The 15,269-nt window shown below is 35.6% G+C and overlaps 1 protein-coding gene across 4 annotated transcripts in view; it reads left to right on the top strand.

Annotated features, from left to right (window-relative positions):
* The window catches only part of CCSER1 (coiled-coil serine rich protein 1), a 1,217,611-nt gene that overhangs the window by 166,257 nt on the left and 1,036,085 nt on the right, over positions 1 to 15,269 (top strand). For all 4 annotated transcript variants that reach the window (XM_082610968.1, XM_082610971.1, XM_082610969.1 and 1 more), the window contains exon 3: positions 166 to 350. In XM_082610968.1, coding sequence (XP_082467094.1) covers positions 166 to 350 — 185 coding nt within the window. The remainder of the gene's footprint in view (positions 1 to 165; positions 351 to 15,269) is intronic.

The following is a 15,269-nucleotide window of genomic DNA, read 5'->3' as shown; positions in this document are numbered from 1 at the left end:
AGTGATTACATAGTTAAGTAAAGTACCACTACTAATTCAAAAAGTTTTCTGTGATTGAGACTTATTGAATGACCCTAAGAGTTTCCCATTTACTTTCAATGGAACTTTTATAAAAACTACATTTAAGCATTTATATTAATTTTTATTTATTTATTTTTTAAATAGTTCTTGCCAGTAGCCTCAGTCCATACCGTGAAGGAAGATTTATAGAGAGGCGACTGCGATCCTCATCAGAAGGAACTGCAGGGAGTAGCAGGATGATTTTGAAACCAAAAGATGGAAATGTAGAAGAAGTTAATAGTCTAAGAAAGCAAAGAGCAGGTTCATCATCTTCAAAAATGAACAGCATGGTAAGTATATACATATGCCTGCATATAATAAAATAATCCCATATATTACTGGCAAGTTTATGCTCCTTGCAGATTGAAGCATCATATATTTTGTTGTCGTGTTTCTTTTTTTAAAAAAATTGGAATATAGTTAATTTACAATGTTATGTTAGTTTCAGGTGTGCAGCAAGGTGATTCAGTAATATATGTATATATACTCTCTCAGATTCTTTTCCATTATAGGTTATTACAAGATGTTGAATATAGTTCCCTGTGCTGTACAGTAGGTCCTTGTTGCTTATCTGATTTATATATAATAGTGTGTACACATTAATCCCAAATGCCTAACTTATCTTCTCTCCATCCCCTTTGGTAACCATAAGTTTGTTTTCTATGTCTGTGAGTCTATTTCTGTTGTGTAGATAAGTTCATTTGTATCATTTATTTAGGTTCCACATATAAGTGATATCATATGATATTTGTTTTTCTCTATCTGACTTATTTCACTTAATACGATAATCTCTAGATCCATCCATTTTGCTGCAAACGGCATTATTTCATTCTTTTTTTTTATGGCTGAGTAATATCCCATTTTGTGTACATGTATGTGTATATATATAAACATGTATATGAATATATATGTATATATATACATCTTCTTTATTCATTCATCTGTCGATATTCAGGTTGCTTCCATGTCTTGGCTATTTTAAATAGTGCTTCTATGAACATTGGGGTGCATGTATCTTTTTGAATTAGAGTTTTCTCTGGATATATGCCCAGGAGTCAGATTGCTGGATCATGTGGTAGTTCTATTTTCAATTTTCTGAGGAACCTCCATACTGTTTTCTATAGTGGCTGCACCAACTTAACATTCCCACCAACAGTGTAGGAGGGTTCCCTTTTCTCCATACCCTCTTCAGCATTTGTTATTTGTAGACTTTTTAATGCTGGCCATTCTGGCTGGTGTGAGGTGATACCTCATTGTGGTTTTGATTTGCATTTCTCTAGTAATTAGTAATATTGAGCATCTTTTCATGTGCCTGTTGGCCATCTGTATATCTTCTTCGGAGAAATACCTATTTAGGTCTTCTGCCCATGTTTTGATTGTGTGGTTTTTTTTAATATTAAACTGTATGAGTTGTTTATATATTTTGGAAATGAGTCTCTTGTCGGTATTATCGTATGCAAATATTTTCTCCCAGTCTGTAGGTTGTCTTTTTGTTTTGTTTATGGTTTCCTTTGCTGTGCAAAAGCTTTTAATTAGATCCCATTTGTTTATTTTTGCTTTTATTTCCATTGTTCTAGGAGACAGATCCAAAAACATATTGCTGAGATTTATGTCAAAGAGTATTCTGCCTGTGTTTTCCCCTAGGAGTTTTACAGTATCTGGTGTTAAATTTAGGTCTTTAATCCATTTTGAGTTTTTTTTTTTTGTATATGGTGTTAGAGGATGTTTTAATTTCATTCTTTTATATGTAGCTGTCTAGTTTTCCCAGCATCACTTATTGAAGAGACTTTCTTTGAAGGAAAAATTGGTTTGCATAGTTGATATCACAAGTCATAGAGGTTAAGTCTGCACTTGAGACGCTCATGGGTCACAACACATAGAAGCACACCAGGATAACAGCCTTTAAAACCTGTCTTTCTTGCTTGCATGGAAAGTTTGATATTCTCCATTCTAGAGCAAGACCCTGGGATATACAGTGTAAGAAAAATGTTAATCATGAAGACAACCTCTGACAACATCATTTCACATCATTTCTTCATCTCTAGCCACCTAAAACATGTCCTGTTGTAAACCACATGTATGCCAGTACCACCCTTAGACCCCTTAGTGCAGGGGTCCCCAACCCCCGGACCATGGACCGGTACCGGTCTGTGGCCTGTTAGGAACTGGGCCGCACAGCAGGAGGTGAGTGGCAGGTGAGTGGAAGCTTCATCTGCTGCTCCCCATCGCTCCCCATCACTTGCATTACCACCTGAACCATCACCCTGCCCCCCAGTCCATGGAGAAATTGTCTTCCATGAAACTGGTCCTGGTGCCGAAAAGGTTGGGGACTGCTGCTTTAGTGGATCCTATTCTTCCTGTCTTTCTGTAGTTCCCACTTCACACAGGGTGAGAATCCTTGAGGGTCAAGGTGATATGCCCATCCAAAGCTTTAACACATTCCAGGTGACCGAGATTCCAGATTCCTGGTTCAAATTGCGGAGGCCTGCAGATGAGGGTGGAAATGGGGTGTGTATAGGAGGGTGGGGTCTGAGCTTGCACTTGTGAGCTGGGGTGTCTTAGAGGTAGCTTGTGTTAGCTCCCTCACAGTGTAGGATACAGCCAGGGTGGGAAAAGATGTGAGTGGACTGCAGCCCGGGAGGTCCATGAGGCCTCAGACCTCACTAATATTGGGATGGGCTTGCCTTTTGGCTTCCGTTTGCTCCCTTTCTCACGTGTCCTTTTTCAGCAGTGTCTTTGATTTTCTAGTATTTAACACTGCTTCTTTAAAAGGATCTATCTACCCTACCTACTTATATGTGAAAAATGCTCGAAACTAAATCACTTATATCTATATATCTTAGATAATTATGTTTCAATTGAAAATATTAGGTCATCTAGTTCTGACAATTGCAATGTGAAGAAGCCTTAAGTTACTGAGGCAACACTGAGTGATAGCAAAACCACTGTGTTTGAAGTTAGAGGTTCTAGCCATTAGGTCAGGCTTGGCCAGATTTTAATCTTGGACAAATCATTTACAGAACAACAAACAATAACGGGTTTCTTACTTCTTTTATGCTAAAAAATGACTATGCATGTGTGTATTTATATTTGCATATATAGAAAGATATTACATTATATTATATTTCATCTTTCTGTTCTTTGCATTGAAAATATATTTTTATTGTTGCAATTGATTTTTTGTCTAAATACAAGAACATGTTAAAATAGATTTCCAATTGATGCAACATTAAAAGTTATGGCTAATGAATTATTATGAAACATTTCTTTTAACCAAATTTCTATTATTCCTTTGTGAAGACGTATTTATATTAATAAGTGTGCCCTGTTTATTACTTTTGCCCAAAGTTGGGCCTTTTACTTATTCTTTTTATATCTTGTATTTTTCATACTACGTTTATATAATTCCCCTCATAAAATCACAAAATCACTATTATTCTCCTCAGATACACTTTCAAGATTTAAAATTTTAAATGTCAAATATAAAAATGTGATTTTGTTAATTTATTTGAGGCTTTTTATAAATTTTCAAAAAGTATACCTGCAGTGATGTAGATCGTCCACTAGATGGCATGATTACACCATTGCCATGGTAGGGGAAACGCTATGGAGATTAGACGGAAACTTGGTTAAACTATTGTACATGTGCACTGGATTCACAGGTAAAACTTGTTGAAATAAATACTGACGCCCTTGAATTTCCACACGAAATGTATCGAAATTACTTTATGACTTTCTTCCTTAGGACTTTGCAACTAATATCTCGATCTTTAATTAATTTATAGTGTAATAGTTAATTTAACATGCATACAATGTATTATTTAGCTCTTAGCAATATAAGGAAGAAATGCTAGGATTTTTAGGTAATTTTAGCTATATGTGAAGCAAGTGACATATGTTTAGGAAATGATAGCTTTATGTGTGAGAAGATGCACACATTTTCTATATTCCTCTTCCAGAATAATTCAGGTGAATATGTGTGTTTAAGAATGCATCCATGGTTCAGTTATTCTTTTCTTTTAGAGCAATAGTAGTAACATGTATTTTTAATACTTATTTGAACCAAGGGACTACTCTTAATGCTTCTTATATATTATCACATTCAGTCCTCACAATATTATGAACCGAGTGATTATTTTACTGATCACGTTTTGCAAAAGAGTAAAATAAGGCACTAAGAAGATAAGCAACTTGCCCGAAAACACAGATAGAAAGTGGCAGGAATAGGATTTAGATTTGGATGCTCACTGTCTAACTTTAAATCCTACATGCTTTGGGGGGAATGTAATAGATTTAAAATTAATTTTTCATTTTTCTTGCGTTATTTCTGTATAATGAAGTTAACACATTTAAGGCAATCTATGCTTGCTCTAAGTCCAGACTACAACCCTCTGTAAGGGATACAAAAAATAAACAAAATGTAGTACTTATTCTGGATTTAAAATGTGGTAATATGTCTTGATATGCTGATGAATGGAACCAGTGTCTTTACTGAGAGATAGCTCATCCGAAAAGGAACTTTGTCACAAAAGAAGATATTTATACTTAGAAGGAACTAGAGTATTTCATATAGGTCATGAGGATTTAATTCTACCAATGGTGTATGGCTCTGTTTATTAAGATGCTGAGGGTTCCTGTGAATGACCAAAAATATTCCCTAATAGGTGAGATAGACCACAATTCTAGTGTTTTTGTACACTTCACTTTGGAGCTATTTCAGTATAAAAGGGAAAGGGGAGGATGTATTAACTCTTTGAACATCAGTGGCTCAGAAGAAATAGGACTTTGCTTAAATTTATTACAAGAAGTCAATATATATGTAACAATTTGATGAGCATTCAAATTTAGTATATATCTTCAAACTGCTTTAAATAAAGACTTCCCTTAATTTTCCTCTTTGTAACTTTCTTGATACTTTCCTTAGGATGGTCCAAACATTTAAAAACAGCTTTTCTAGAAGTAGGCTCTTTCCTTCCAGGAACTTTTCCTCCAGATTATGTTGTATAAATGATTAAGTGTAAGGATTTGTCTTGGTTTCTCCAGCAGCTTCACACAGTGAAGTCTAACTCCAAATATTTATGAGATCACCCCGCTCTAAAAAAAGTATTAATTGAGGATAGATTTGTATGTGTTAAACAATATGTAGCACCTGGCATCACTAGAGGAAGGAAAGTGCCTGAGTGTATGAGGAAGGATGAGCCGGGCTACCTAAGAGCAAACAACCTCCACATTTTAGTGACTTTATTTATTTATTTAATTATTTATTTACTTACTTATTTATTTATTTTTTGCGGTACGCGGGCCTCTCACTGTTGTGGCCTCTCCCGCTACAGAGCACAGGCTCCAGACGCGCAGGCTCAGCGGCCGTGGCTCACGGGCCCAGCCGCTCTGTGGCACGTGGGATCTTCCCAGACTGGGGCATGAACCCGTGTCCCCTTCATCAGCAGGCGGACTCTCAACCACTGCGCCACCAGGGAAGCCCTTAGTGACTTTATAATATAGATTTATTTCTCTCTCCGGCTATGTGTTCATTGCAGAAGGTGCTGGAGTGTTCCATTCAGCATCTCCTCCTTCTGTATCCAGGCTGTTGAAGCAGCATCTGTTGCAAAACACTGCCTTTCACTGTGGTAAAAGATCTCTGGAGACTGCACCCCAGTAATAAATGCTTTACCTGTGAGAGACTCACTTCATTTCCCATTGAGCAAATCTAATCACCAGGCCGAAACTTGCCACAAAAGGGGCCAGGGAGTAGTCTCTTGCATGTGTCTGGATGATGTAGACCCAGATATGTATCATGGACACTAATGACTATGATATTCCCTAATAGTTTATTGTATCTCAGTTCTTTTAATTAACTGAGATTTCCTGCTTACCTCCTCCCTCCCTGTTGTCTACAGGTATTTGATGGGCATAAAGTCATTTGATTTGATGCCTGACACTGAGCTGGTCCTTGTGATTCAGAAAGAGGAAAACATCTTTGACATTGAAGGGTTCATTTTAACCACAAGGTTTTTCCTTTGAGATGTGCTCTCTTCCTGACTTAAAGGCCTTGAGATGTATATCTAAATTAACTTTGCTTGACTCCCGGTTTGGGAATATTACTATATTTGGAAATACTTGTTTGTATTACATTAAAAAGCTGGCTTGGAAAGTTGTGTTAGCTTTAGCTTACTCAGCAAATGCATCCACAAAGTTCCCCGGAACTATCTGTGCTGAGTGATTCTGACAATTCACTTATGGCCACTTTTACTCTGACAGCTTAATTCCTCTCATTTGCAGTTTGGCATCCTGTTGCCTTTGTGTAGAAACTGTGAATAGCATAGTAAAAACATGAACTGTAGGACTTCTTCGCTAGAAGAACAGACCAGATTTATATTTGAGAAAAAAAAACAGTTACTTGCATATCAGCAGCGTCTCATGTTGTATCTTAATTCTTTGATATGTTGAAATCTAGAATTTAAATATTATTGACAATAATTGATTAAGACTAAGTAAGCCCTATGCTAAATAGACAAGCACTTAACTGTGCATTCACTTTTCTTCTGGGGCCTACTGTTTTCTCCTTTGTTAGCATTTTCTTTATTCATTCATCCATTCATCAATTCATTTACAATTTCTTTCAATAAATATTTATTTAGAACCTACTTTGAAGATGCAAAGATGAAAGAGACAGCCCTTTAGAATTTTAGGGTTCTAGACTGGGAGATATTAACCTAATCTTATCAATACACCAGATTTAACCATTTTGACCATCTTAAAATTCAGAATGAGTGGGGCATGCTTGATTTGGATTGTGACCATTGATATCAAAAGTAAAAAAGGATTAAAAAAGGGCACATGAACTCCTGTATCCCTAATTTACATATACTTTATCTCACATGCTCAATTGACACTATTAATTATATACATAACTCCCTAGCGTTTTTGGCTAATTTCTAACATTGAGGACTATGCTAGTGCTGAGCAGGAGCTCTGGGAGGCACTGCGACAGTAAAGAAGAAAGTACAAAATTAATGTTTAAAGAATCACTTTCAAAACATCCCACCTCTACCATCCACTAGGCCAAAGAGCTCTCCTGGGCTTGTTTGGTATATGCACCTTCACACTTTCATTTTGTGGCATGAAAGTTGTTCAAGCTCAAAATTCAGAGCAAGTGAAAGATGATGATTATAGGATCTGATTCAAGAAGTTTCCCCTCTGAATCCTGAAATCTTAAATAAGACTTTCAAATATGTAAAAATGTTAATGGCTTTTTGAGGGTTAAAATAATGATCTCAGCTTTTGATGTAACATTGTGAATGGAATTAAAGCTAATATCATTGCATGCTACAAGGACATTTAATGAGAAAAGGAAGTCATTAATATATTTAAGAAAATGGGGGCATACAAATCATTCTCCTTAATCCTTATGTATTTTAAGAAGGAAAATCACAAGTATCACTCATTAAACATGCAATTATACTTGTTGATAAGTAGTATATTAATTTTAGATTAATAGCCCTAATCCATAATGCCTTTATTGATTTTTCTAGTTACTAATGATAGTTTTCCTATCAATGTTCTTCTAAGTTGTATCATGTGTATGGCACTCACCACTTAGTTATTTGAATATGTTTCATTTATTAGATTTCATTCAGTCTTTTAAATGGAAGAACTTTTGTATATATTAGCATTTCGTATAGCACTTAGTAAAGTGCCTGGTGCACAATAAATATGGGTGAATTAAAGGTAAAATTGCTGATTAGGTTGTGATATATGTTGATATAGATATGAATTAAGGCCTTTAGAACAGTCACTATGTGTGGTGTCCTTATGCACATTTTTGACATTTTAACTTATTATACAAATGTACAGATGTTTCTATGATGCATTGTTTGATAAAACTGGTTTTTGATGCTAAGTACTTGATCAAGGCCATACCATCTTTGATATTGTTCTAGTAGAAGCATCATTCATTTTAGGATAATTGACCTTACAGAATGGTTTCCAGGATCATATTAGTACAATACTTATGGACTGGCCATACAAAGAAGACAAGAAGTAGTCAGTTGTTTGTGATATTATTGGAGAACCCATTAAAAAATGTAAGTTCTGAGTCAAATATGTCTATAAGGTGATATTTAAAAATCCTCTGTGTATTTTATCTACCCCAAGTCCATTTCTTACCAACTTATAGATTCAGAATTGCCTTTAAAAAAGAAGAATTGCATAAAATATTCCATTCATTTTTTTTTCATTCTAGCTTTTGGGATGAGTCATTTTTGTTTAGAAGCTGTCACAATTTGTATGTTTGGTGCACAATGCTATGAATAGCTTATTCAGAGAGTTAACTCACTTCATCTTAAATGACTTTAAGAAAAGTTGTAAGTAAATAAGTGCAGTATCCTAGTTATTACCATTTCTCTTCATATAGTTCACATGAAAATGTCCATAGCACCTAATTTTTCCCTCTGTGATTACATTATTAAAATTTACTATAAATGTCTTAGTTTGTTCAGGCTGCTATAACAAAATATCACAGGCTGGGTAGCTTATAAATGACAGAAATTTATTTCTCACAGTTCTGGGGGATGGAAAGTCCAAGATCAAGATGGCAGCATGGTTCTTGATTTGTAGCCAGCATCTTCTCGCTGTGTCTCACCTGGTGGAAGGGGTTAGGGATCTCTCTGGAGCTTCTTTTTTGCAGGCACTAATCCCATTCATGAGGGGTCCACCCTCATGACCTAAGCACCTCCCAAAGGCCCCCCCTTCTAATACCATCATCTTTGGGGATTAGAATTTCAACATATGGATTTTGGGGGAATACAAACATTCAGGCCATAGCAATAAGCAATCACACTGTAATAATAGCAATGCTAGAATATATTAAAAGCTTCATTAAGAACAGTACATATTTCTATTTATTATTACTTATCAAGGAAATAATTAAGATGGACAATAGAAGAAAATTAAAGATTTTTTCTCTAACCACACTATATCTAGGATACCCATTAGACAGTTTATATACCCCTCTGAAATTAAGAAATTGGAAAATTAAGGTTGTTAACCTTTTATTCTTGGGATTAGAATGCAAAGATGACAGTTTTATTTTTAATTGGTTCAGTTCATCTCAATTTTCTGTAAGATGCAAACTATTTTTTTGCCTTGTTTAGGTAACCCTGTGAGCTGACACAGCTTTCATAGTGTGAGAAAGAATACTTATTGATTCAGGATCCATGGCAAATCTCTGACCATCTGAACACTGCACAGTCTGTAACATAGAATTGACCTTGAGTAAAATAACTATCTTTTCTGAGGGAATAGTCTTTGGAATTTGAAGTTTTTACATTATTCTAGTTACACAATAAAGAAAAAATTATTCTTCCTAGGGTTAGTCTATTATTTTGAAATTTAAATACAACATATTAAATTAATTTTAGTAAATTAAAAAAGCCAAACAAAATTTGACTTCCAAGGTCAAGAAGTATATTATTGTAGTAGAATTATGTCTAATATTTTACATTACAGTCAGTTTATAGAAAAGATATAAATATTTTAATATATTAATATTATTTTCAAATAATTTAACAATCAAGACAGACATTTATAATAATCTCACAAACCATCATATTTGCAATTCAGGATAAGAAAGTGTGATTTACAAATGAATCATGCATATACATTTCACACTTTTCCTATGTGATGATGTTTTTGTTTAGTCATTCCTAATTTAGAGTAGCTGTCATTTTATCACTTTTATAATTTAATTCAGTGATCATTTCACTCTAGTGTTAAAAGTTTGGTCTGAAATTCCTCCTTTGTTTATATCTTCTATTGTTCTAAGCTTGTTACGTTCAACTGGAAACAACCCAAGTACCTTTTTTTTGTTCCATCTCTTAGGCTCTTTATTGTATACGTTTGTAATTTCCTTACAGAATTATGATTTTAATGCTTGGTTAGTTGTCTTCAGCACTACCCAATGATTAGTGTATGTGTCAGTGAGAAACACAAAGAATTTTTTTTGTCAGAGAAACTCAACATGAATCAGAGCTTTCATCAGTTGTCAAGAGGCGCAGGTGAAGCAGGGAGAGATCTGGAATACCGTCCAGCTTCCCAGCTCCTTTCTGCATCTGGTGGGCACTGGCCCAGATTGTTGGATAAAGTTTACATTGTTAAATATATATAATCACCTCATTGACACAGAAAGAGCCAATCAATATGAAACATCTCATTGTTTTTCTTTTTAATTATAGTCACCATGCTGTACACTACATCCTCAGAACTTATTTATCTTATAACTAGAAGTTTTCCCTTTGACCTCATGAAACATCTCTACTTCATACTCAAATAGTTAGATAGCATACACAGACATTTTCCAGGGAGTCATATCCCATAAATCTCTAAGTTGCAGCTTTATTTTTCATAAGCAGTCTCACTTAAACTCCCCTATAGTAAAAACCATTTTAGTTTTGTGGTTTGTTTGTTTGCTAATTAGGTCAGTCATTACTGTGTTTACAAGGAGATCTTTCCAGGAAGCAAACTCCCTGTAACTCTTTCTCAGAGAAAATGGATCACAGGCCAATTGCTTATCTCAGGCACTAAGTGTAAGCTTCAAACACTCTCCTCCAACTATCCTGTTCTTGCCACCCACTCTTAGTCTTTTTCCCATCAGTCCCCCATTTCCTCTGATCTTAGAGAGATATGTGTCCCTGCATTCTTTCAAAGCAGTTGTTTCTACTCGTCTTCCTGATTTCAACTCCTTACCTCCTTAAGAACAGTCGTCATCAGTATGTCTCTTATGTTTGCTTCTCTGGTTTCTTCTCCATCTGTTTTTTTTTTTGTGTGTGTGTCTTTATTGGAGTATAATTGCTTTACAATGGTGCGTTAGTTTCTGCTTTATAACAAAGTGAATCAGTTATACATATACATACGTTCCCATATCTCTTCCCTCTTGCGTCTCCCTCCCTCCCACCCTCCCTATCCCACCCATCCAGGTGGTCACAAAGCACCGAGCTCATCTCCCTGTGCTATGTGGCTGCTTCCCACTAGCTATCTATTTTACGTTTGGTAGTGTATATATGTCCATACCACTCTCTCACTTTGTCACAGCTTACCCTTCCCCCTCCCCGTATCCTCAAGTCCATTCCCTAGTAGGTCTGTGTCTTTATTCCCATCTTTCTCCATCTCTTCATTGTCGTCAGTTTACAACACTGCCAAGTTTCCCAGCCCGAAGGAAATAAACAAAAATTAAACATTTTCTATATCCTGCTTGCTCCTGAAGTTTTCCTACCTGTCCTTCTTTCCTACTACAAGGCAAACTTTTCTAAAAGAATAGCCTTCTCTTGCCAAATGCATTTCCTCACTGCCCACAGAGTCCTCAATTTCATGTTTTATTAGCTCTTGTAATGTATAGTTTCTCAGCATTGGCACTATTGACATTTTGTCCTGGGTAGTTCTTTGCTGGGAGGTGGAAGAGGGCTGTCTTTTGCACTGTAGGGTGTTTAATGGCGTCCCTGACCCCTACCCATAAAATGCCAGTAGAACCCTCAAATTGTGACAACTGGGCATATCTCCAGATGTTGAAAAATATGCCTTGGTAGGCAGAAACTGCCCCAATTGAGAGCTTTTCTAAAGTCATTAGTGACTTTGCCAGTTTTCATATTCTTTTTTTTCAATCTTCATCTTTCTTGACTTCTCTTCAGCATTTCACACTGTTGAGGACTCTATATACTTATCACTTTTCCTTTTGCAGGGTTAACTCTCCTTTGGTTATTCTCCTTTTCTCCTTTCAGACTCCTTTGCAAGCTGCTTTTTCATACTCTAAACAGCTATTACTTGGCATTTGGTTCTTGACCCCCCCCCTTTTTTTAAAAAAAACCTGTTCTATCTGAAAACTTAAGATGTAGGTGAAATGACATGTGGATTCCAAATGGAAAGGCTGGGAATCTCTAATATATCAGAAATCTGACAAAGCCAATATGCACTGAAAAGCACAATGTATTAGATTTATGGCAATAGAATAAGAGCTCGTGAAAAAAAGCTATTTGCATAAGGGAAGTAGTTGAAAATCCAAGGACTGAAACTTTGGAGTGGAACTGGAAAAATATGCAGAGAAGTGACTTTTGCCCTCATAGTTCATGGCTTCTCTCCCTTTTTCCCCCCATCTATGTTACTATCCTATTTCAGTTTTTATACACTTATATTTCAGCCTCCTTTTAAGGTACTCCAAGGATTCTCAATCCTTCCCTTCTATTTCTAAAGTCATACTGGAGAAGCAGCAATTATTGATATATCACTTAAACTAGGACCTCCCTATTAGAGTCTGTGTAATATGTTGCAGTAATTAAGTCTACCCTCACTACTGTCACCCACAATTACGTTTTTTTTTTTTGGTTTTGTTTTGTTTTCAAATTGACAGCAGCTTAAGTTGAGCAAAAGACAGATAGTGGCAAAAGTTGTGTGCATTGTGCAAGCAGTGTATATTTGACCTTCCAGGACACTTGGCAACTACCAGAGAACCACACATAGCCCACTTCTGTCTTACTCTCTTGTCTTTCACTGCTGTTTCTGGTTTGTCTCCTTTGGAGCTTCCTGTGGATTGTGCCTCAGACTGGCTGTGGACCAAGAGGCACTTGTGTGCAGTGTGTGTGCTCAAAGGGGAAGGTGGAGTTTTCAACATGATTTCAGAAGGGAAGAAAATCTATAAAATACCTTTAGTTCCCCAAATTATATATATATATATTGCTTAAGAACCAAAGGCAAACTGTTTCTCCTAACACAGAAACATGATCAAAATAGACAAATTTGCAAAATAGGAGTTCTCCTTGTGTCCGTTAAGCACGACTTTAATTTCTTAAATAAGCAAGTATGGTGTGATAAAAGGAGCAAGCAATTGGAAAGAGGACACCAAATTCCAGTCTCATTTTTTTCACCTAATAATACTACCTACCTTATAGAGTTGATGTAAGGATCAAATACTATATTTTATGTGAAAAGGCTTTACAAATTTTAAAGTGTTATATTGATGAAAATGACACGTATTTATTAATAACATAGATTAAAGCCAGAAACTGAAATTAAATAATATTACCTTTTCCAGTAGCCATTTAGAAAGGAAAACATTTTAAGAGCCAAACTCACCTTTAAAGTATATCTCATCATGACAAGAAGTTGAGTTGGCTCCTTTAAGCCACAACAAAAATAATCCTTAAAATATTCAACTTATTTATATGTTAGTGCTTTATAAGGGTAATCTGCTATTTACCTGATTTCTCATTTGTGTATTTTCCAGAAACTCATACATTTTTCAAAATCAATTTATATTGCTTAGAAAAAAACTATTTGAGAAGTACACTTAAGATTTGCGTATTTTACCATGTTTATGTTACCCTTTAATTAGAACGTTTACTCTACCTAGTTATTTCCTGATTATGAAATTAGGAAAAAAGCATCTGCCCTAAGACAGGTGTCTTGACTTTTTACAAAGAAATTTAAGTTGCATTCTCTGTTTTCTTAAATAAAAAGTTTAAACATTGTGAACATTTATGTGAACACTCACATAATAACTTGATAAATTACTTATTTAAAAGTGTCTTCTGTTAAACCTTAATTTTATCCAAAATAATAATAGGCAATTACTTCAAAAACAAAAAATAAAGTTGAAGAAAATAGTGAATTATAGAGTACCTTATTTATTTTACTTTAAAAATAAATTTTGAACTATAGTGTATTTACTAGTAGTACTAGTCTGTCCTGAGATAACTTAAGATCCCTAAACATTTGTGAGAGAAAGTTTTATGACACACTCAAGTTTTTGCTTTTGTCTTTCTTCTTTCTTCATTCTGTTGGAAGAATACATCTACCAGTAGGATATTCAGCTTGAATATTTGAACTACATGAATTTTAATGAGGAGGGGAGTAACCAGCTGTCACATAGTTCATATGATGTATTAGGTGCTGGTTGGGATGAGACAGTATATCTCAGCATGCTGTTGCCTTCAGTAGATTTATGTTCCAAAGAAATGTGGATACATTAATACAAATAGCGATTTCAAATGAAAAGATCAGCCACCTAGCTATGGTTCATGAATCACAGTGATTCTCTCTCTTTTATTTTTTAATAATAATGATAATAAAAGTATACGGAAACTATCACTGAGTCGAGTGGGTGCCAGGGTACACTGATCCTAAAGATTTAACTTGACCCAGCAGTCTACTGGAAGCTGCTATAGCTGAGAAAAAAGAACTAATCAGAGATGCTGGGCTTACATTTAGAATAAGAGAAAGGAACTATTAATGCATGCTCTTTTCCAATAGCATTCATCTCTCCAGGAAATCCTGCATGACAAAAGAGAGCTGGAACACTATTAAGTTTTATAAAGTGATACTATAGTTCCTTGAAGGGAACTTACAGCAGCTGGAAGCCTGTAAGGTCTGTTGACTAAAGAAGTTCAAAGATAGCCACTGTTGTTCAGTATATGGTTTTGTTTTGTATTTTTTGATTCAGCGCAGTGGGGTTGAACATAAGCTAACATCTTGAGCTTTTCGTGAGTCTCTCCTTGTTGTTATAAGTAGACCATTAGGTAATTTTAAGGAAATCAGAACTATTGACCCATACAAATTATTTTTACAGAAATTGCTTTTGCTCTATTAAAACAACATAAAGTGATTTTTTGGTTTTTGACACTATGACTTTGCTAAAAATTCCTATATTCATTTAAAAATAAGAATCATTTTGCCATAAAAAAGCAAATTATTCTAGTTCAATAAGCAAACATATTTTACTAAAGCAGTGGATAAAAGCTTCATTAAAAAGTACTTTTTTTTTCTTCACTGAAATAGGATCACATTAAGAAAACCACAGTAGAATTGCTAAGGGTAAAGCAGCAGCCCAAATTGAAGAAAAATTCAAAAGACGATTCTATTATATGACCTTAATGGGAAAGCAAAGTGAATTTTCAGTTGAACCCAGTGCTAGCTATGTGCCCTGGATAAGTGTTACACACTGTTTGAAGGGGATGGTGACCAAGAAGAGGAGGGCTCGGGCTTCCCTGGTGGCGCAGTGGTTGGGAGTCCCCCTGCCGACGCAGGGGACGTGGGTTCGTGCCCCGGTCTGGGAAGATCCCACATTCCACGGAGCAGCTGGGCCTGTGAGCCATGGCCGTTGAGCCTACGCGTCCGGAGCCTGTGCTCCACAACGGGAGAGGCCACAACAGTGAGAGGCCCGCGTA

Source organism: Mesoplodon mirus, assembly GCF_964341445.2.
Source record: "Mesoplodon mirus genome assembly, chromosome: 2".
Lineage (NCBI taxonomy): Eukaryota > Metazoa > Chordata > Mammalia > Artiodactyla > Ziphiidae > Mesoplodon > Mesoplodon mirus.
Note: the sequence above shows the minus strand (reverse complement) of the source record. Positions and strands in the feature narration are given on the sequence as shown.